Source organism: Plutella xylostella, chromosome Z (genome assembly GCF_932276165.1).
Source record: "Plutella xylostella chromosome Z, ilPluXylo3.1, whole genome shotgun sequence".
In the NCBI taxonomy this organism is placed as follows: domain Eukaryota; kingdom Metazoa; phylum Arthropoda; class Insecta; order Lepidoptera; family Plutellidae; genus Plutella; species Plutella xylostella.
In genome coordinates this window covers 6637588-6660540 of record NC_064012.1, presented here as the reverse complement: position 1 = coordinate 6660540, position 22953 = coordinate 6637588, and the positions used below count along the sequence as shown (strand labels likewise).

Genomic DNA, 22953 nt, shown 5'->3' with positions numbered 1-22953 from the left:
ATCGACCCGACTCGACCGCCCGCCCAATGACGACTAGCGTACCAATTATATAACTCTGAATTATTTCAGCCCCGAAGTCGTTACTGATTGTAAAACGTTTATAAGATTTATATAAGGCTTTTGGAATTCCGTGATATTTTATTGTACACGCTATGAGTTTGTGATGAATTAATGATGATTTTAGGAAATTACCTAGGTATGTACAGATTTATCCTTAAAGTTTGTCTTCAAGTGGGGCGATACAATTAAAAATATGTGTAGAGTATCTGACACCAGGTATTAAAACATCAAAGACAATTATTTCATCCCGGAATTCCCACGGGAAAACGTCATAAAAGGCAAACAGAGAAGCTCGCGGAATAAGCTAGTTCCGCCGTAAAAAAAAACTCTCCTTTTACCAAGTAAACTAGCTTCATAACTTAGCTTTTAACTTAGATTAAAATTAAAAAGTTTGCAAGTCCATGTGCCGAACACACTCTGTCTTGTAGTTATGTATATTTATGATGATTTTCATCTATGTCCTGGACCTGGAACTAAAACTTACATTCATTGTATTGTCAATGTAAACAATCTTTAAACAATGGAAGTAACGGGCCACAATAACGTTAGACATGTTATAGATTATAATTTTCATAATAAATTCATTATTGAAAAGGTCAAATTTCTGGGGCGGGTAACGAGCTATTAGTTTATTATTCGGTATCTATTTTGAGTAAGTAACATTATTTTGTTGATACCCGATAGATTGAAACAGTAATTCGAACAATTTTAGAACAAATAACAGACCTATTTGGATGTGTGGGTGGGATGCTCACTTTTAACAACTATATCAGCAAGCTTGAAAAACCACGGGTGTTTTAAATAAAGTTTCATATCAATTATAAGAACTAAGCTACCAGTAAAATAACATGTAGTTTTCATAACAAATTAATGAAAAGTCTCTGGGGGTCTGAGGGGTCTGAAATGTGCGCGGGGGGAAGAGACGCGATGTGCGATGTGGGTGACCTGTTTTATGTCGCACAATGGCAAAATTTCGCAACGTCACCTCATTATTTATGTATAGCATTAAGTACATACAACATACAGGTATAGTAGGTACCAACGATACTGCCGAGGTCCCATAATGGGTACCTATATAACAATTGACTTTGTTCTTTTATTATTTCCGCTGCGCTGGCAATGAGGAGATGTCCTCTCTACATGTGAACTTTTCAGTGAGTAATATTCTAAACAGAAAGTAAGAGAAACAGCGATAGTATAAAAAGAAACATTTAGATACCGGATAAACCACGGATAAGCAAAGCTCGCTGTAGAGCTTTTAAAAATAAATAAGTAAATCTGCCCTAGCCGGGAACAGAGCCCGAGACTCTCGGCACACAGAACACAGTCAGATAGTCCCTTACTACTGCACCATCCGCTTGACTTTATTAAACTTAATGCAATATCCACGATTATATTTAATCATCTTTAGGGCGTTAGCTGAATGCTATCTATTAACTTCCAACAAAGCCCAATACAAAGTTGCAATGATAGAAACTGTGGGTATACAGACATAGATCTCAGAATGGTAGAGTCGTTTATATGGGTAAATCAAATACATAGGTAGTATAGGTACAGTGTATATAGATGCTATTCGCGTACACAGAGCAAGTACACGGAGTACCTAGACATGACCACTTTACTTTAAACCGCATATTTTACTCCTTTGATTATAAAATCAAAGATTTCAGTAATACTTTTACTTGTAATGTTCTCCTATATTTATTGTACCGAGCTTGAGGGTTACCACCACCGAAACAATCCATAAGCAACGTCGCTCGCTTATCAAATCTTACTAACTTTTATGGATCAACTTCTATGGACTCGCGGATGTTTGACAAGTGTGCTGCTCTGTTTGGATTGTTATTAATTATTATTGTGATGGTACGGTTTCTGGTGTTAGTCGGAAGCTCCATTCAGATGAGCTCGGCGCTGATAATACACAGTACAAAATCGTTGAAAGTGGGAATATAATGACCCGACTCAAATTAAACTTGTAACATTTTCCCCCACGCTGGTCCTCTTGGGCATTCCTTTAGATTTTCATAAGTCGTTTTTCAGGTTTTCATCGTGATGTTTTACTTCCCCGTTCGTTGTAAAGCTCGCACAAGCCCTCGATATTTTCTAAATTAACTGTACATTTATTGAAAAATTCTAATGAAAACGCAAACTCTGTCTCTGAATTTTACAGGTGCTATCATGAAATTATATATAATATACATACTTAAATGAGTTACGAGTATTTACACAATAGTAAAACATTTTTCTACTAACGAGGGTTACAAACGATGCCTCGCCTAATTATTGGTAATATTTGGTATCTACTCTACGTATTATCGTTATAATTAACTTATTTTACATTTACATCATTTCGTTGACTTTGAACAGATCATAAAAAATTATAAACTTAAATTATTACCAAATTAAATTATAAGTATAGTATGATTTTTTTACAGTTCACTTACATTGACCTGTTTCTGGGAATTAAACAAATGAATAAAAATCCATCCAATTTTCAGATGTTAATGAAGAATTCAAAACTTAGATGCTGTTACATAACTCTTATTTACTTAAGTACCTATGAAATGCACATATACTTACATAGCGCATAGCAAGTTGGCTGTAGCTTGGTAAATCTTGTAGATCCCTTCAGATGGCACACCCGAGTCCGCGTTGTTATGCTTAGCCCCATAGACAGTCTGCAAAATCACCTATTCGGTACTGTTTTATTTTCTAACCTTTTTCAGTGTAATTCCTTATCCGCTTCTGCAGCGTGCATTGTCTATGGCGCGTTGCCCAAGCTCTGAGGAGTCGCTTGTGAAACGCGCAAAGGTCATCGCGGGAATTCGCGCAGTCCGGCCGCTGGCTTGCGACATACACCCGGCGACAGGTTGCTAGGCGGTGCTCGATGCTGCTGCTTCTAGGGCTTCGGTAGACCTAGTTTTATCTGTGCCTAAGTCTAGTTGAATTGTAAAAGCGAAAGCATGTTGGTTCGTTTTGTTTGCAAGTTGAAAAAGTAGGAAAAACGTAAGATATATAAGATAGTTTAAAATGTAAGCAAAACGAAAACAAGCAAATAAAGTAATTAATACATTGAACTTTTTAATTATAACATAATGATTAAAGCTCGGACATATTATTATGCACTAACTTACTTAGAAACTAAAAGAGTACAGAAAGTAACACTGCAGTATGTTTTTTAGTGCATTTAATATCCTTCAGGTGAGGTTTCAATTATTTAGTAAGTCCTAATTTTACAGATTACTTAACACTTGGATCCAGAATATTATTTGGCCCTGAGTCTGCCAACCAGCATCTTTTGGCTCCAACTTCATATCATGTTATGGCGAGGCAATTAGCTTTTATTGGCTCGTAACAATAGAAAGTCAATTGTTATGGCGGGTTTTAGTGTCTGTTGCCGTACCGCGTCCACGCCACATGAAAATGAATAATAAGGGATGAAATGAAAATTATTTTACTTGATATTTCAACTAAATTTCACCTTATTTTTTAACAACGAAAAAAATACCCATATTAGTAGTTATGAGGTACGTTTTTTACAAATATAAATGATATAAAAAGCTAGAAATCATTTTGTTAACCATAATGTTTTTGTTTTGTCGTTATATACCCACCTTTATCTTCTACCTCTACTATTAACTATACTACGAGTTAGGTACGTAGTTGTGTGTGGATGCCATTTCTCCAATAATTACGTTTAGAATCTTGTTAATTACCTGGTTAGATAAGCAACGCCCCACCCACTACTACAGATTACTTCGGTAACACCTCCTGATAAAGAGCCTTTGTTCACTTGTTATCTCATTCGATTACACGTTTTACGCCATTTTAATAATAAACAAGGCTATTAATAAATCACACATAATCTGTAATTTTTATTTACAGTTTATATTTTATAATCTGTGATCCCGGGGATGGACCGGTGATTTCCAAACAATTACATATTTATGTATTCGTATTATGTATATTTGTGTATCAACTTGATGACGTCGCAATAAGTAGGTAATTAATATGAATGGTTAGTAAGCATGACTCATGTAAACAGATATCTTACACACATACAACATACATGGGATTATCTGCACGGATAGCATCGATAGCCAATCGAAATATAGGATAACTATCACATTAGTGATATTAAAATGTGCCTAAACTGCGGTTGGCTGGTATTAACCAGCCAACCGCAGTTTAGGGACATTTTGTTAGGTGTTAGAAATTATAATACTAACATCGCTGTCAGCTAACTCTACCGTTTGTTATGAGACTTATGCGTTATGTTATGACTTATGTATGTAGAACTGTATAACAAAAAAATAATTTAAATTCACGCCATACATTTTGATCATCTCAATTTAAAGCCCTATCAGATTAAAACCGTATCTGTCCGTCAGTGAATAATCAAAAGATTGAGTGACTTATACAAATGTTTTGGTATAAATAAGTTGTATAGACAGATCAGTGTTGTCAGACCATATTGGTATAAAAATATATTGCGATATTTTTCAAAACTACAATGGTCCTACTACCTATGTAATTCTTAACATACAAAGATTAAAATCCAATATAAACTTAAAAATTAATGGGATATAAAATATAATTTATTATTTACTCGTGTATTTAATGTTCAAGACTGTTTATTCATATCAATTTATTTACATGAAGAGATTTTTTAACAGTTGAAAAAGAGCACCCTGTTTTGCACCCGATCCAAAGGTTCTCATTACGCTGCGCTGGCTGCTGCTCGTGTATTTACGTCTTAAATACTTATTAGAATATGCTATACGGCACCACAGGGTACGCCTTAAGCCCGTTATCTTTCCTTATCAATGTGAGAGCTTACTGAAGTGAAATCAATGTCTCATCTATTATCGTCAGTCTGGCAACACAGTCTCGTGGTTCAAGAATGCGCGTGCGCGTCGCCGTCACCTGCGCGCGCGTGGGCCGTACTGTATGCTAATGCGCAAGTAAAGCGCATCAGCGTGCAGACGCTTTTACGCTCTGGGCGAATGTGGGGCGAAAGCTGAGGGCTCGGATAGAGCTGTTATTACGACTGACTGAAATTCCGAATACCTAATTATTTTAAGCAGTTGCTCACAGCTTATGTTAAATTAATTTGTATTCATGTCTATATATACTTCTATGTAGATACTATCTGAAACATAATAGTATTCCAATACACTTAGAAATTAGTAAAAGTTATTAGATTATTAAAATATTTGCAAATTATGAATTTTATTGCTCAAACTACATTTTACCTAAACAAACGGTATAATATAATTGTATATTGAGGGGTTGTAGAGCTCGATTTAAAAATAAGTATACACAAAATAGCTTAGTAGGAAGATATATTTCTTAAACAAACTGTGTCTACCTCCTTAAGCTTCTGTACCTTTACATATTCCAAGCATTAGGCAGAACAATCGCATAACTGCGTCGTAAAGTTGAGTGTCGTCTGCTTATCAACAATCTGTCCGACATTTTTCGCCGTCCCCGGAGACTGATCGCCCGATCTGACTTATGACTCGCTCCGAGAACTCCCGAGACACGACACGATGATAAATATGAATGGGGATAATCAATTTAGTAACACCAATTCTCATTGGCTCATTGTGATCACGAAACCGGCTCTCGCTACGGCGCTGTGTGTTCAATTTGGGTTTATGACAAATATTATTTAATTGGTTAAACTACAGCAATAAATTCCACGAGTGCCAATCATGGTAATAATGGACCGTCATATTTAGCAGTAAACAGGGACATAAAACTGAATATAACTAGTTAGTATTATCCTAGCTATAACAATCGAAATATCCACCAGCTTGAACTCAACTAACAGCAACAACTGATCATTCCAGACATCGGAGCTAGAGTCGCTGCTGTGCAAGCAAGAGGGCGCATCGCTGGCGCCCGTTCACATGGAGTTCTTCGACGGGGGCTCCTCGCGCGACGATGGCTTCCTGCGCCCCGCGCTGTGGGAGGACATCGCCTCCTCCATCCGCAACATCGACCCGGAGAACGCCAACATGCTGGCTCCACTGGGGGCCACGCACGTCAAGCTGGAGGCGGCGGAGCTGCTGGAGGAGTGCGCCACGCCCATGCTCAGCCCGCTGGAGATCAAGACGGAGCAGCGGCCGCCCGCCTACGCGCCGCCGCCGCCGCAGCCCGCCTACCACAAGTACCCGCCGTCGCGGCTGGTCTACATGTCGCCGCTGACGCCGCCCGGCTCCGACCAGGGCAGCCCCGGGAACACCATGCAGGTAAACCCGAGACCGCGAGGCTGAGCGAGCTGGCGTCAGATGGTACCATCTCTGCTGAGCGTTTTGTTTTCATTTGTTGTCCAGAGTAAGTTTTGATAGTTTTCGCAAACCAAAAAGCTATTGAATAGCTTACCAATTAAGATACCTGCAATATGCAATACAGCACCTGCAATGGTCGTTTGGTCACGACGACGAATTACAAGAGATATAAACTCAAAAAAGCTTTTTCGTTCTTTTAAATTATCAAAACATACTAACATAAACAGTGGAAAACTTTGCCGACTGCGCAACATTTTGACTTAATTACCAGTCCAATTTTCTTTGTTTTGCCACTTGCCTGTCTTTGTCTGTATTTGTTTGAGTGCGTGTAACACAGCTGGAGTAGTGTCACATGTTGCAGAGCGCGCGCCGCACGCCGCCGCCGCCGTACCACGCGCCGCCGCCGCTGCAGCGCGCGCCGCATCCGCACCCGCATCACCATCCGCAACAGCAGCAGCAGCAGCAGCAACAGCAGGTTTGTCCCAATGTAGATGTTGCATTTATATTTGCATAGTCGAGGATATTGAAAAGATGAAATTTTTAAACTTAGTACCATAACTAACCCTCGTAATCACATGTAAACTTAATAAGACGACCGAAACATACGAGAGAAAATTAGAGTGCTGTTTGGCACTGATTTGCATAAGTACCGCCGTGTCATGCCTACAACCGTCACTATCGTAGAGCCTGCAGCACGGCGTCACTATACTTGGTTCCAGCAGTAAACCTAACAATGACATGTACCTATTGTAATTTTTCCAGCAGCTGCCGCCGCCGCTGCCGCCGCCGCCGATGCCGCACCCCTCTCACCCCGCGCACCCGCCCCCGCACCCGCACTCCCGCCTGGCGCCCCCGCTCATGTCGCACGTGAAGTACAACCGGCGGAACAACCCCGAGCTCGAGAAGCGGAGAGTCCACCATTGTGACTTTTTAGGTAAGTAGTTAAAGATTGTTTTGGCTATTCTTCTTAAACGACGTAATAGCAGTGTACAGGGAGCAGTCTGTCACTGGCGCTATATACTCGTACCTACAGATACACTGGCTTATCCTTACACCACGGGGACCTACCCCGGTTCAGCTTCAGTGCTAGTCACCGACATGACACGCTAAGATAAATATCTAGAACCTATGACTGCTTATCACCGAATTAATGTCCACCTTTATTGTTTTCAGGTTGTTCGAAAGTTTATACAAAAAGTTCCCACCTGAAGGCTCATCAGAGGATACACACAGGTAGTAATTTTCTTACTGTACTTCCTAACCTATATAGCATTAATCATAAAACCCAAGTTACCATTAAACTAAGTTAGTTGTCAACTTGCCTTTGCGAACGCTCCAACTTGTAGCAATGCGAATTCCCTTCCAATCTTATCACACTGTTGACTCGCATACCAGTTTGCCTACTACCACTAACCCAGGCGACTAACCAACAGGGGAGAAGCCATACACGTGCCAGTGGCCGGAGTGCGAGTGGCGGTTCGCGCGGTCCGACGAGCTGACGCGGCACTACCGCAAGCACACCGGCGCCAAGCCGTTCAAGTGCGCGGTCTGCGAGCGTTCCTTCGCCAGGAGCGACCACCTGGCGCTGCACATGAAGCGGCACCTCCCGAAGACCAGCAAATGACACGCGAGACGGGGCGGCGACCAGCCGCCCGCGCAGGACTCAGCTCAGGTATTGGAGCAGCGGGTGAAATGGAGACAGGCGGACAGTATTTACGTAGCAACAACATGACTTTCATACCGTGCCATACATAAAGTACTTTATTTATTAAAGGAGACATTAAACCTTTCGTTTGGATCAACAGACAGAATCATCAAAGATATTATTATATTTTATTATTATTTACTTATCTAATTTATTATTGTTCTGTTGATTTCTTTCAAGGAATTTAACTCCAAATTAATTTGGGGGACATTTCTTTCTATCCAATTTGGAACACTTCGATAGTTATAAACTTGAGATTTACTATCTTACAGGAGGAATGCAATGAAAGCATTTTTCTGGAGTGCGACCTGGATGCTAACCTGATGGACACCCTGTACAGCGTGCTGTGATGCTGTGACCGCCACTCCGAGAAGAATGCCCCAAATTGCCCAAGCACTGGGCAATGTGACCCGAACGTGCCTTCACCCTCCCCCGCCCTCACTGTGAATTAAAATGCCTTCGTAATTTATAATGTTGTGCCTTTTTAGACATTACTTATTACAAAAATAGCACCTCCTCTAAGCAATCATCATCACATCGTATCTCCCCGTAAGTTAGATAGAAGCAGCATCTGTTGTGCCTTATATTGCCCACTCGTATAATAGTAATAGACTTGTGTACTGCCTTATTTTATAGCCTGAGACTAGTCGTCTATACTTTAGTGCCTTCACCATAATGCCGTGGCCTTAGCCGTAAATTTATATTGAATTTAGTCGACTATATTTTATGAACATTGAGAGGATAAATATTAAGTAAATAGAAACTTTTTTCGGATTTTATGATGAAGACTTTTGCTGTGAAGTAGCTTAATAAGTTTCTGGTGAGAGCTTCGACAACTCGAGGAGTTATTTTCATATACTTAGGTACTTACATAAAACTTAAAATAAATGATAGACTTCTTGAATCTTCAACTACCATATAAAAATGCAGATAATTAACGAATCAATCCGATAATCCGTTGAATTTAATTAATTCTCGAGTGAGGTTCAAAAATATCAGTTAGCCATAATTTAAATTATTTATTGTAATATAAATAAGATAAGTATTGTAAAAATCGCATCACTTATATCAGCCTTACCAAGGAGATCGCTTTACCTAGGTACCTACCTACTTTTATATTTTATTAAATGATTACCATGGCGTCGCCATATTTACGGACATAAGTCCAATTTAAATCTTGTGTAAGATTAAAATCCGCTTAGTGGACGGGTGATAGCAATGCAATTGCGTTACTTAACTTAAGTAATTACTTACTATGCAATTTGCAGTTCTTCCGTTACAATACATAGTAACTAACTATGTAGGTATGTATAATTAAAGAAACGTTTTCAGTCATGCACAATTTACTACTCGTACCATTAGAGTTGCATAATTGAAAGTTTCCAAGTGACATGAATTTAGACATTGTAAGGAAAGAACTCCTCTCCTCACACCGAAAAGGATTCAGTGCATATGTAGCGTCGTATATCTGTGTTTTTTTTAATATACAGGCGCAAAAACGGTATACTAAGCCGAAACCAGCATGTTATATCTAAGCCCGAATCTGAAATCAGAATTTCAAAATTCGTGAAAAAAATAATTCCATGGTAAAAAAGTCACGTGACCAACTAAGTTTCTATGCTAAATTTTTTTTTTTCACGAATTTTGAAATACTGATTTCCGTTTCGGGCTTAGATATAAAATGCTGCACATGCTGGTTTCGGCTTAGTATACCCTTTTTGCAACACCCTGTATACATATATAAATAAGTTTTAATTATACTTTTACTTTTCGAATACATGAATCAGTATTTGCTCACCGTGTCACCCGTCGCCACGAAGATCTTAGTATTCTGTAGATATTATATAATTTTATTTATATGATAATGATAAGAGAGCAAGGAATATCCAAGATATTATAGTTATCCTTACAATCTATATAGCGATTTATAGAAAAATATCATTTAGCGCCTACCTAGTTATTAATTTAAATGTTACGAGGCCCCTATGGCTCGTACTTGACTACCTGATATATTTTTATTGGTATAGAGCCACATATTTTTATAAAAACCATATTTTATGTTTTTAAAACAATTATGCCACAGCCAGCATTCTAGTCTCGATTTAATACTAAGAAAGGAAAATTCTCATTTCAAATATTTACCAAATCTCTGAAACTGTATAAAGGGTCCAACTTAAAAAAAAAAATCTAACCTATTTATAAATTTCCGTGTAAATTAAATGCTAGTAGGTACATCATATCTTAACAATGGACTTTATGTTGCCATAACGAAAACCTTCTACCTACGTAATATGTTATGTTTTAAATGTTTGTGAATTTTATATTTTTTTTAAATAATATGTGATATTCTTCGTATATCACTGTGTACCTACAATCTTTTGGATAGTAATAACTATGATAAACTCAACAGAAATAATCGTAAATATTTTGTTAATGAGCATTCTCCTTTTTTATAAACTTCAAATGTATGTACTTACTTACAATTTAGATTAAGCTTTTTATCGTGTGCCTTATTTAATTATAAATTAAATTATAAATCACATATCTTTAACATAAATGCGTCTATGCCATATTTCTTATTTAAATAATCTACCATAAGTATTAAGTGCGCACAGTAAATCTAAAAAGAGACGCAAGTTTTTTCTAACCATTGAAAATACCCTATGAACCACCATTGCGATTCCCAGTTTCTACTTTTCAGCGTGTCTTTTTGATTTTTAAGTACATATTTATATTCTTATTATAAATGAATAAGATGGTCTTATATTCTTACCATGTATACGTAACAACTGTATTTAATACTTTATAAATTCAATGAAACTGCCGCCGCACCGCAGTTAAATATAATTAATTTTGGTGTAATTTACAATTTTAATTTAATGCAAGTATGGCGAATGAAAATCTTTGTTTTTATTTCAAAATAAATTATGATAATTAAGGGCGTGTGCTAATGAATGCTAAAACAATATTTTAACTAGTCTAGCGGCGCGGTTGGTAAGGATTATTTTGTATTTATATTGATATAGTATCTATATTTATCTCCAAAACGCCTAGCCAGTCTGGAGATAATTGTCAAAACCTCTCCATTAAAGAAGAGGCCCATGCCCTGCAGTCACCTGCTTTTACGGTCTGTGAAAGATTCAGAACCTTTACCGTTGTGAAAATGTTGTTTACAACCTATTTCTCGTAAGTACATAAAAGTCGGTTATAAGTTCTTATGGCCGATTTCAATACCGTATCTCATTACCAATATTTTATACCTATTATTAACTTAATAAAATGTACCTATATCTAAAATCAACTATTCATATCAGTTACCACCCCCCGAGTTTGATGCTCGCAGTCACAGGTGAAACTATTAATGTAGATAGGCTGAAGAATAATATTCGCTTGTACCTACCTATGATGGGTAATCATAATGAGACACACTATTCGGGGACTTCAGTAATGGCCATAGAAGATTATATACCTAATGCTTCTAAATTCAGGAAGGATCCGCGCTTCTGCCCACGGCGCTCGCGCTGGCGTTTCAAAGATTAATCACAGAAGTTGTCCTATCAATGTCCTGCAACTCTTGGAATCAACTGTTATACTCGGGGTGGTAAGCAATATGATTTGTTAACTGTACATTGGGTGTTTAGATATCCATATTGTTACGATATTTATATTATTATTGAAGAATTTTGGTACCTATCTTACAGAAAATAAACCATCATCATAATATCATATTTTATGAAGTGAATATAGTACTTAGGCTAAAGTTTACAAAAAGTGTATTACTTTATTCCATTATAATATCATGTCATGATTGCCATCTTTACATAGTCACTAGTAACTTTGTGCTATCTATTGTTAAGCATAGGTATTACTTTTAAGATTACAATTTCATGAACAAGTACCTAGTGTTTATAGCTGTAAAATTGCCTCTCTATATTTTAATGTTAAATTACCCACTTTATTGTAAATTATATAAAAAATAAATAACATACCAATCACGCTCAAAATTATATTTCCTTTCTATATAAGTACCTTTAAGTACCATAATGTACACCCTAATACCTCGATATACCATTGCCATCGGAAGAACACCCGTGCCCTAGCAGTGGGGGCGTGATGGCTCGTGATGACTCAGACATCAGCTTCAGCATGTAAGAAACACTTCACGCATTCGATAAGAAATATCGTTGCCCTGGAGAGTCGTAATCGTTTCGAATCACCACCCGACTGAGCCTTGGCCCTTTTTAAGACTCCTGTTTGCTTGCCCATTTTTATTTTCATCGTAAGAGATTTTTTTTTATTGATGTGATATGAAATTCTCACTTCACATGACTATCTCTACCAATCTACCGGGTTCATAAATAGAGCCTTCTCGAGCAACTTATCAAATGTAACCAGAACCGTGGGCATAGGCATTCAGCAAGTGCTGAAAACTTATATCTCAGAGACAGACAAGTCCAGCTCTATTGATACTCACCGAATGTGCTAAGAAGAAAAATATCCAAATCAAAGGCCTCGGCCCTCGACTTGGTGGTTTAGACAGGTAAGACAGACCTTCATACCTAATTCTGTATCAGTATAGGTACCTACATTGTACATAGGTCAGATGTAGAATTCCGTTTCCAACCTAACACCTCTAGAAAACTAAGATAGGGAAGAAGAGAATGAGAGAAACCAAATCTCATACAGTAGTTAGTTATATTTGTGTAACCTTAAGGTAAAACCAATTGTAAATAACATTGGATTGGATAGCCCGTCCACACTTGGTTTGGTAAACACGTCATTATTGCTACTTACCTTTACCAAATATGTCTGAAAATTCATATTTGTGTAAACTATCACCTATTTAAGCAGAGGTCGCGAGAGCCGCTAAACGACCAACGGTCTTAGCTTTAACTATTTAGACAAACAGACAACCGTTACCCACTTTATATATAGAAGTTGTCAACTGTAGTCGTCATTTGTTAACCTTTTTCTCGGTTTAGTGGTCAGTGAAGTCATTTTGACTGCGGTTCAAGATGACACATATTGGTTGCTGGTATCTCTTGGCGATGACTGTGGCGGTGGCGGCGGGGGTGGCCTTACTCGAGGGTCACCATAATGACATCGAGGATCTAGAAGATGGCCAGGATTCAGAGAGACAGGGCAGGATTTGTGAGTATTTTATTGGCGATGTCTTTATGCGTTTGTATAATACTTGTACAAACCAAGTTCGTATTCTCTCGATATCTGCTGATGCGTGATCTGATCAAAATAATTGGTAATTTTACGTCTGCTGAAAATAACATGTACTAAGAATAATATGTTTTTGTTTGCTGTCTGTTTTCGTGTGTGATCTCTCTCATTCATCATCTTTAGCGATCTATTAAATGCTAGCTGATGCGTGAAAATGTTTATACAACTTAGGTAGTTTTATTTTAGCAACTCCAAGTAAGTATGTGGCATACATTAATTCATCATCGAATAACTAACTAGGTTTCGTATCTAAAATAATAAAAAAAATTAAGACATGAATTTCTTCCTCAATTTATTCACATTATTTTTACAAATACTTATTTATACTCGTATAATCAAAATCCTTCTTTGTTTCAAAAGTGCTGCAAACTCAAGCTAGGCTGCTAGGTCTGGATTTTGTGCAGGGACGGGTGACCATACCTAAGTAATTTTTAGCAGTATAAATGACCAAATCAAGGATGTCACAACATTTAATTTGTTGCACTATATTTTCCCCCTTTAGCCGTGTTTTAATACCGCACCCTAAAGGTTAACGTTACGAGGTGTGATTGTAAATGCACAGCGACCATTCGTGCAGTCAGTAGGTACGTAGTGTTACGGGGAAACCGTCGAGCCCTGGTTGCTTGCTTTGGGTGCTCCACTCGGGCTGTCACATGCTCGCTGGAAATCTTACATTACAGTCCGTAACGTTGGTCAGTATACCCAGCCTAACACCCATCTCCTCACAGTGTTCCCGTTCGTGAGCATCGTTCGGTTCGCGAACACCGAGTGCTCTAGCGCGAGCACCCTCAACGGGACCTGCCTGGCGCGGCGCGAGTGCAACGACCTGGGGGGCACCATCACCGGCTTCTGCGCCAACAGGAGGGGCCGGTGCTGCATCGGTGAGTGAGGAATGGAGTTTGTTAATCTGGTACAATTTGACTTTACCAAATGAAAGAACTATCTAGTCTATCAGCCAGCATGGTACTTTCCAGCCACAGCTACCTACTGCGAAATCACAGCAGAGCCACCCGGGATTAAATGCCTCGATTTAAAAGTTTCACTACTTAGAATTTGAAAAGATCATGAAGGTATCAATTATCATCATCAAAAATCCCTAACCATCCTCTTAGACATAATGAGTTTCTTCACAACTTCAAGCGAGACCGCATATCAAGATCCAGCTATACTTACACCTTGCACGGCAGAAAACGCCGAGCTAACAAGGCCTCGTCTCCCTTTGCCGTGTGCTCTAACCCCTTGCCCCGGCAGTGTCCCGGACGTGCGGGTCTACCTCGAACGTGAACAACACGTACTTCACGAGCCCCGGCTACCCGGCGGCCTATTCCGGCGGCTCCACTTGCTCGCTCATCGTGCACCGCTGCAACGCGCAAGTGTGCCAGGTGAGGTTTGAAACTTAATATGTAGGGATATTTTGGTCTTGCAACTTTACTGTTGTCCCGGTGCTAAGCAGGCAGGTTTCTATTACATTTTTACACTGATAGTACGAGTAGTATGATTCGAGAGTCGAGACCTTTCCGCTTAGATGATCTCTACATAACTACCTACCTACATAAGGATGGTAACGATTTAATACTTTTCCAAGAAAATTATCTTTTACACCTACACAGAGGTAGGCTCCTTATGAAGTAGCCTCCTTCATGGTTGAGCAGCGATGAGTTTACTTCTGACTCTGCCAATATTACTCAATAATTCTACAAAACACGTGTATTTCCAGCTCCGCATAGACTTCCTAGACATGGTGCTAGCGCAGCCGGACGGCGACGGCAACTGCATCTCGGACGCGGTCACCATCACGGGGGGGAACACGGTGGTGCCCGTCATCTGCGGAGACAACACCGGACAGACGCTCTTCGTGGATTTCGCTGGCAACACTCCGATCACCATCACCATCACCGCCACAGCCGCCACAGTGTTTTCTAGACGGTGGAATATTAAACTCACGCAGTTGGGCTGCGACTGTCCAGGCATTGGTGAGTTTAGTAGGAACATAGTTAGGTTTCCCAGAATGTTTTTTACCGCTGTCAAGAATTGACTTGATGGTGATCCAAAAACTACTATGAAGAAGCGCCTCAACACTCTGTCTTCGGCGCCACCTTCCTTGTACGCAGACTGAACTAGCCAGCTAAGGAAGTACACCTGCACTGTGAAGTTCCAGGATGCCAATCAAAATGTCTTTCCCACGCACCATAACCACCTTAACCGTCCTTGGCAGCTCCAAACGGCTGTCTCCAATACTACACGGGCACCTCGGGAACCATCACGAGCTTCAACTACGGAACGGCGGCCAACCAGGCGCTGTCCACGTCGCTGGTCACCGGCACCCGACAGATGGTCAACCTTAACTACGGCATCTGCATCCGGATGGAGGCCGGCTACTGCTCTATACAGTATGCGCAGGTATGCCGTAGTGACTGCAGTTATTGTAACCGTTTAGTTTCGTCGTGTTTACTAATAACCTACGCACAACAGCGCTACCCAACTTCGTTACTGGCCAAGCTAGCTAAATCCAGAAAGTAATGGAAAAAGGGAATCTGGTACAATATGGACAAAAGGAACTGAAGACTCGATGTGATATTGTGATCATGATCATGGAGTCACTATAGTTAGAAGTGGCGACTTTCAAACGATTCCGGAATCTCTAAATATCAATATCTTTATCATGAATAGACTTCTCCAAAAACACGCTTTTGGAGAAGTCTATTCAGCAGTTGCTATAGTATCCTATGGTAGGGTCGAGATACCCTGATAGAATCTTGAATAACTTCTATCCAGTTTACTATCATCACTACTTCTGTACCTTTCTCCTGATAATTCTACCTCCCCTAGGCGGCGGGCGACCCCTACTCGTTCACGGTAACCGGCGACGTGGAGGGCGCAGACGCCACGGTGCTGGGCACGGCGCTCGGGGCCGCCAACAACGGGGCCTGCACCACAGACTTCGTGGTGATTCCTGACCCCGTGGTGGCCGCCACGCAAGTGCCCGTCGGGACCGACCGCTTCTGCGGGATCGGATTCGTGCCTGTTGTTTGTGAGTAGTGGTTGTACTCAGTGTATTTCCGTGGTACTGAACCTAACCCATCTAGGAAGCGATATCTTTACAGTACATTGTTCTTTCATATTATTTAGCGTATTCTATCCAGGGAAAGTAATGTGATTCTTCAGGATAAACCCTAGATGTACTGCAGTAATTCATACCTACCTATATCACCCTATAACTTTAATGCCCAATAAAATATGATGATGACGCGACGCCAGCGCAACGCTGTCGCTGCGTGTTTTAACACATAGAACAGCAATCGAGATGCCACAAGGAGCTTCCAGAAGGCCTAGCACGGGCCGCAAGACACGCACTCCAAGACGTGACAAAACTTTTGCGTCGCGCTCACTCACACCGCACGGCTTCGAGAGCGAGTGCGACGGAAAACTTTTCCCACGTCTTGCGCCCTGCTAGGCCTTCTGCAGTATAAATATTTTAAACGGCAGCACGCTATTATCTCGTTGACGTCACGCCGCCGTCTCCTCAGACCTTAACCTACTGTATGTATGTTGCAGCCAACGTGAAGCCATTCGTCCTGTACGTTGTGACCAACGCCAACGAGGGCGCCACCGCCACCGCGCCGCCCGACATCGCCAACCGGGGCTTCTCGCTCGCTTACACGCAGGTCGCCTGCTAATCATGCTGATACGAGCTTCGGCTGTTTTAAACAGCATGCGGACTTGATCACGCAGGCGGGATTGCCCGGCACGCATTCATACAAGTATTCATTGTAATTTGTAACGCCCGGAATATGAAAATGGCGTGCAATCCCGCATGCGTGAAGTAGGTAATCAGCATGCTGTTAAAAACAGCCTTACCTTATGTCCTCTGTTAGATACCAACCCCGAATCACAGCTCTTATAGAGGGTGGCCCTGTAAGTCGTCGTCCTAACGAAACAGGGTTTTAAAGGTCCACATTACCAGTGAAGTAAAGGGCATACTTTAGTATAATTCATTACTGGTAATGATGTCCTCTATCACCCTATTTTGTTAGGACCACTACTAGTACTAACATTTTATTGGTTACATAGCACCTATGTCATAAATATTAAATAGAGCGATTGTATATTGTGATTGAGCATCAAGCAGATCATTCCAAATCTAAAACAGGGCTTAGTTTTTTATAAGCTTTACAGTATGTGTTAGGATGGAAATATTCCAATTTCGAATAATTATGTATTGCAAATGTTTCTATTTGTTGACTTATCTTGTTGAACGTTTTTGGCTAGACTTTCGAATCATAGATTCAAATTATTAGTTACCTAAAAATATATTTGAAAGTTAGCCAAAAACTAATGTAACTAATTATTTGTGTTGACATAATTATTAGTATAAATAGGAAGTAAGTACCTAGTTATAAAATATAATAATTACTAAATGAAAAGCCAATAAAGACATTAAGAACTATTTATTCAAAGTGTGTAAAATAACGATCTACATCTACAACATAATTAATAAGTAATAACTAAACAACAAACGTATTTATGAATCTAGTAACAGAAAGAATATGTTCTAAGAGAACAGAAGCAATCGATGGAGATAGTCGGTATGAATCCTGTATTATATAATAATATGAGCATGACATGGTAAATAATAGCATTCTGTGTAGTACCATTCGGAGGTACATAAAATGCCCAAAGTTTGATACTAATATGTTTCAATAGTGATATAAGACAAGCACACATTACGTATTTACCAACTGAAGGGTGAGCATTACCGTTAATTAATTTCATCATTTTCATATAAAATCATAGGTACAATGTGCTTTTGTGTGTTCTTTATTCACATGCTCAAATCGCTGTCTACATAATATACGCCTTCCTTTCCAACAAATATTAATACAATCACGAACAACAATAATCTCCTTAATAAATTCAACGTTAGCAAATAAGTTATGGACGCAATCCTCTAAGTTAAACAAGCACTTGTAAATAAAGAGATAATGTTTATATTTACATACAAAATAATTCAATAAAATTCTCAACTACCTATCTAATTTGCCAATAAGTTCATCAGAAGCGAGATTAATCTATATTCTACGTATATATTTTCAAAGGAACAGTTCTACTATTATTGCGAATTGCAAAGTGATTATGTGCACATCAGGTTACATCTCAAGGTGTAAGCCTTAATTTAGTGATTACATTACAATTAAACTTACAAAACGGCAAAACGATTGAGCATTGCTGGCATAAAAATACTAATGTGTCACAAAAAGTACCCTTTCTCTAAAAAGTCGAACATAAACTGCGTGGTCAATAAATAACGAATAAAAATCCGTCTAATTCTTAACCGGTATAACTTGACCCCTTCGCCTTTGTATCACTTCTTTGATATCATCGTACCACTGGCCGATCTGTGTGTGCTCCCTGAGGTCGTTGAAGGCCTGGCAGCCCTCTATGCTGCTGAGCACCCCGAACACGCTGACATCGGCCAGGTTGGGCTGGTCTCCGCCGTGGAACTTGGTGCCCTTCTTGCTGAGCTCTCGGGTCCACTTGTTGGCGGCGTCGTACAGGGACAGCCTCACGTCGTCTTTCAGGTGGTGTCTGTGGAGTTGGTTGACATTTGGTAAGAATAGCAGCTTTGGAACATGTTCGCTACAGATTTTATCCGCGTTTGTATCTCGCATGCTAGGTGGACCAGAGAGTTATTACGAATTTATCAATTAATGCATGAGTGGGTGTGTTATAGTTAAACGTGTGTGCCTCCAAAACTTATAATACTTTTTCGCAAGAGCTTAAGTCCTCGAAGGAATTATTTGATAAATATGATGAAATAATTCGCAAATAGTTGAAGCCAGTTCAAAGTACGATCGCAATTATGATTCAAGAAAAATATTGAAGCAATACGCAAATTCAAGCTTGTCTTATTCAATCTTATAGAAATTAATCAATCTATAACAAGTAGTAATAAAGGCTACACGATAATTCTGACATCAGTGGCGAAATTAGGCTTGACAGTCTGCTCAGAATGATAGGAGGATTATCGTCTAATATAGACCATACTTATGGACTGAACTAATACTAGAATTATCGTGTTACCTTTGTCTAAAACTGCATTCTGCCTCAGTCACACTGATGCAGCACTGGCCCGACAAAAGGTATAGTGACTAAATTAATCGTCAGTAACGGATATAAGCGTGACTGTAAAAGCTACCTCAAAAAGTCTTTGCATATTCAATTAAAATAACCCAAACAAATTGCATAACACATCCAAATACCGATAACCACAAAAAACAAAATAAAATCAAACAAACCTAGTCTTCAGCCGCTTAGCGATAAAGAACATGGCGGCCGCGCCAACATAGACCATCAGCGCGCACTCCCAGGCCGGGAAGGCGTCGCGCCAGCCGCCGGCTTCTTCGAACCACTTGAAGGTGTCCAGGGCCTCGCCCGGGGTGCGGTACACGTTGGGCGACAGCATGTGCACCAGGACCGAGTCCGCCCACTTGCGCCATTCGCGCTCCTCGCTGTAATGACGTGGATAGCATGGTATTAAATAAACCGGATAATGAAAGATATGTGTATTTAGGTTGCATAGCAAATTGATGTCAAACAGCAGCAGATAGAGGTTTTTTTCGGGGTAATAGCCTTGACAAAACGGAAGAAGATGACGGACTAGTAAAAAGCTCTATTACTGAATCAGTAAGGGAGTTTGGTAACTTTGAACAACCTAGTATATTTTTTTTATTTTGTTTTTATTGCTTTATGTAATTGTGACCAAATGGGATTTTGTCTGATTGAAACATAACAAACTCTAATCTATCCTTTATGTTTGTCCCCAACTGAACCAACTCCCCAAAATCAAAGTAATAAATAGTAAAATTACAGTAAATAAACTCACATCTCAGCGTTCCTCACAGCCTCATTGTTCATGGGCTGGTTGTGCATGATGAAGTACTTGTTGGAGATCTCGGTGGTCTGCTTGCCGTCGTCGGCGGTGTAGCGCGTGGCCGGATAGAACCGGATCAGCTCCTTGATCTGAGCGGTGCGGTCGCGGAGATGGGTCTCGAGCACCGAGATTATGGCCGTGCTGTCCATCAGTTGCTGGGAGAATTGAGAGATGGGTTTGATTAGAACTGTTATGAGCCAGTTGATGCTGCTTCGTTTTGTCAGGACACAGATTGTAAGGCTGGCCATACACGGACAGCTTGAAGCAGTCAGGATAGACTGCTTGAAGCTGCGACTGCACAGCAAACTACAGTCTTCTACGTAAACACATACACGGAACCGCTCGAGCAGTTACGACTGCTTCGGGCAGTCGGCAGCACGGTGAAATTTCATCGTGCGGTCAAGCAGTCGCCAGGCATACACTGACTGCTCGAGCTGTCGACTGGTCTCGCGTAGTTACCTCCGGCCTCCGGGCCCCGCGCTCTTCATTCCACGTCGGGGACGCTTCCCGTCCGCACGCTTCATTTGTTACAATGGACGACAACATCGATTGTGACGCGCATAAGTACAATAACAACTGCTGCAAGCAGTTATCAATGGCAGCTTGAAGCAGTTGAATTTGACTGCTCGAGCAGTTCGTGTATGTTGGTCACTGGCAAACTGCTCAAGCTGTCCGTGTATGGCCAGCCTAAGAGGTTAGACGTGAGTGATGTGTGAGCACATAAATAAGACATTTGGGACTATCCAATAATTAATCAAACATAACATAAATATACAGTTGGAATCACACATTTAGGAGCTCTATCGCCAAAAGCGTTTTTTTCAACGTCACCATAATTGGGTGGAGGAATGACTTATTGAATAGATGATTAAGTACTATGTAGTCTCATCACGAACCATATTATATTCTTTTCTAATAATTCTATGAGAACCATATCACCACAGCAATCTCTTACCTGATAACCACCATCGACCTTAGCCAGCAGTATCGGCACCTTCTTGTACTCAGACCACTTGATGGCCTGGCGCAGCACGGCGTCCACTTCCACCACGTCATAGCTCAGCCCGCGCGAGTCCAGGTACGCCCGCACCTTGCAGCAGAACGGGCATGTGCGGTATTGGAAGAAAATCAACTCCAAGTTGCTGTTGTCTGCGTCGTTGACCACCTGTTAACAATACAGATTATTATGAGGATCTATTATTGATACATGTGTGTAATATGTAGATCTCTTACTACTAACGCCACAGTACTCAGCCCTTTGTGTGTCTGAAATTATATGTAGTTTCCCCCTACAGCAGGTTAAGAACTTGGGAAGAATGTTTAAAAAATTGTGAAGTGATGGAATGTTTCCATAATGGTGTATCATTGCAAGTTTTACCTAAAATGTACCTACAGTCAAACTATAAAGTCCTGACATCAAAGAGAGCGATTTCACTAAGACTTTTTATGATCATCAGTTATTTACTTACTTTTACATACACTTTAAAAATAAAAATACTGATTGATTATGGATTTTTAAGGGATTTGTGCTTTAGTAAATATAACGGACCCATTAAATACGATCTTGAACAATTAGTTAGGATCCACTTCCATTTTCACAACTTTATAGTTGGGCTGTACAATTATTTTTCAATGACTATACTGTATAAATTTACTGATTTTTTTTTTGTATTGGTATCTACATATGTATATTTTGGTTGTATTGTAAGGATAACATTCATGTAGATCTATGGAGTGTGGGGACATTTATTTAATCTCAAACTCAAATCATAATAAGATTGTAAGCTTTTTTATTTATAAAAATAGGTAAGAGCGTTATCAGAAATGGCAAACTAAATCAGCAAAAAACCAAGATCCTTGTGTTTATCAAGTCAGAGAATGATAATAAAGGTCAGAGTGGATATGGGTCAATTTAATATCCACCTTTACTTCTTGCTTTATCACATAGGTATTATCTAAGGTGCATGTCACGACTTACACCAGAAATGAATATTAAAGTAATCTTTTTATGCTTATGTAATATCACTGAGATACACAATAGCTTCTTTGTAATGTATATCAGGTGGCAAGTATTTATTATTAATGACTGCAATGCAGGTTTCGGAGGTCTACACTTAATGTATTTTATATTTGTATATATTTAAAGGTTTTGTTGTCTTTCATTAGTAATGACAAATTGTAAGTCAAGACCGCATCTTCAATACAAAACTAAACATGATTTCCCATACTAATGCATTTATTTTAATACTTACCCAAAATACACAGGAGAATGCTGAAAGGTTTATGGATGGCAAAGGGTTATACTTTTGTTTATTTACTTACCCTGTAATGTGGTTTGTACTCTGGTGCTTTGGGCAGGAATATGTACTGTTCATTCTCGACGGGTAGCTGGGTTTTCTTCGAGTTGACCTTATAATGGGTGTAGCCGCCGTATCCAGCCCCCAAGAGGATTCCCACACTGGCGCTAACCAACGTTAGCTTCGCGGTTGACCTTGGTGCCCGGCCTCTTGACGAATAAAACACACGTGAAACGGCGGAGGTTTCCTTCGTTGAAGTTAGGATCACTTTTCTGAATAAGGTAAAAGACGGACGCCACATTTTGCAAGGTATTCGGTGCTTGATCGGCGCAAAACGAAAATAGCTCTATTTTATTTTAGCTTTTTTACTTTCCTGATTTCCCGATTTGTTGATTTTCTCAAAAAAGACAATTTGAGAATAGCAATTGTCAA

The 22953-nt window shown here is 39.8% G+C and overlaps 3 protein-coding genes across 3 annotated transcripts in view; 2 read left to right on the top strand and 1 right to left on the bottom strand.

Moving 5' to 3' along the window:
* LOC105380142 (dendritic arbor reduction protein 1) overlaps positions 1 to 9597 on the top strand; it is a 50411-nt gene extending 40814 nt beyond the window's left edge. Inside the window, exons 3-8 of the mRNA XM_048632857.1 lie at positions 5916 to 6317; positions 6703 to 6831; positions 7122 to 7290; positions 7530 to 7589; positions 7790 to 8028; positions 8334 to 9597. Coding sequence (XP_048488814.1) covers positions 5916 to 6317; positions 6703 to 6831; positions 7122 to 7290; positions 7530 to 7589; positions 7790 to 7980 — 951 coding nt within the window. The 3' untranslated portion in view covers positions 7981 to 8028; positions 8334 to 9597. The remainder of the gene's footprint in view (positions 1 to 5915; positions 6318 to 6702; positions 6832 to 7121; positions 7291 to 7529; positions 7590 to 7789; positions 8029 to 8333) is intronic.
* Positions 9598 to 13109: 3512 nt separating this feature from the next.
* LOC105380153 lies at positions 13110 to 16979 on the top strand. The gene is made up of 7 exons (XM_048632856.1): positions 13110 to 13212; positions 14022 to 14174; positions 14545 to 14675; positions 15011 to 15266; positions 15509 to 15693; positions 16123 to 16324; positions 16849 to 16979. The coding sequence occupies exons 1-7, from the start codon at positions 13110 to 13112 to the stop codon at positions 16968 to 16970; spliced, it is 1152 nt and encodes a 383-aa protein (XP_048488813.1). The 3' UTR covers positions 16971 to 16979.
* A 745-nt stretch (positions 16980 to 17724) lies between these two features.
* On the bottom strand, positions 17725 to 22946 carry LOC105398014 (prostaglandin E synthase 2). The gene is made up of 5 exons (XM_011570066.3): positions 22547 to 22946; positions 21180 to 21389; positions 20177 to 20379; positions 19590 to 19802; positions 17725 to 18879 (listed from the first exon to the last, which is right to left on the bottom strand). The coding sequence occupies exons 1-5, from the start codon at positions 22820 to 22822 to the stop codon at positions 18615 to 18617; spliced, it is 1167 nt and encodes a 388-aa protein (XP_011568368.2). The 5' UTR covers positions 22823 to 22946; the 3' UTR covers positions 17725 to 18614.
* Between the last annotated feature and the right edge of the window lie 7 nt (positions 22947 to 22953).

Excerpts from the sequence above, each read along its gene's own strand:
- LOC105398014 (XM_011570066.3), bottom strand. The coding sequence starts at position 22,822 with ATGTGGCGTCCGTCTTTTACCTTATTCAGAAAAGTGATCCTAACTTCA. Across the intron at positions 19,803-20,176 it reads GCTGTGAGGAACGCTGAGAT|CGAGGAGCGCGAATGGCGCA; the intron begins GTGAGTTTATTT and ends ACGTCATTACAG. Across the intron at positions 18,880-19,589 it reads GCTAAGCGGCTGAAGACTAG|ACACCACCTGAAAGACGACG; the intron begins GTTTGTTTGATT and ends CCAACTCCACAG.
- LOC105380153 (XM_048632856.1), top strand. The coding sequence starts at position 13,110 with ATGACTGTGGCGGTGGCGGCGGGGGTGGCCTTACTCGAGGGTCACCAT. Across the intron at positions 14,676-15,010 it reads GCAACGCGCAAGTGTGCCAG|CTCCGCATAGACTTCCTAGA; the intron begins GTGAGGTTTGAA and ends GTGTATTTCCAG. Across the intron at positions 15,267-15,508 it reads CTGCGACTGTCCAGGCATTG|CTCCAAACGGCTGTCTCCAA; the intron begins GTGAGTTTAGTA and ends CGTCCTTGGCAG.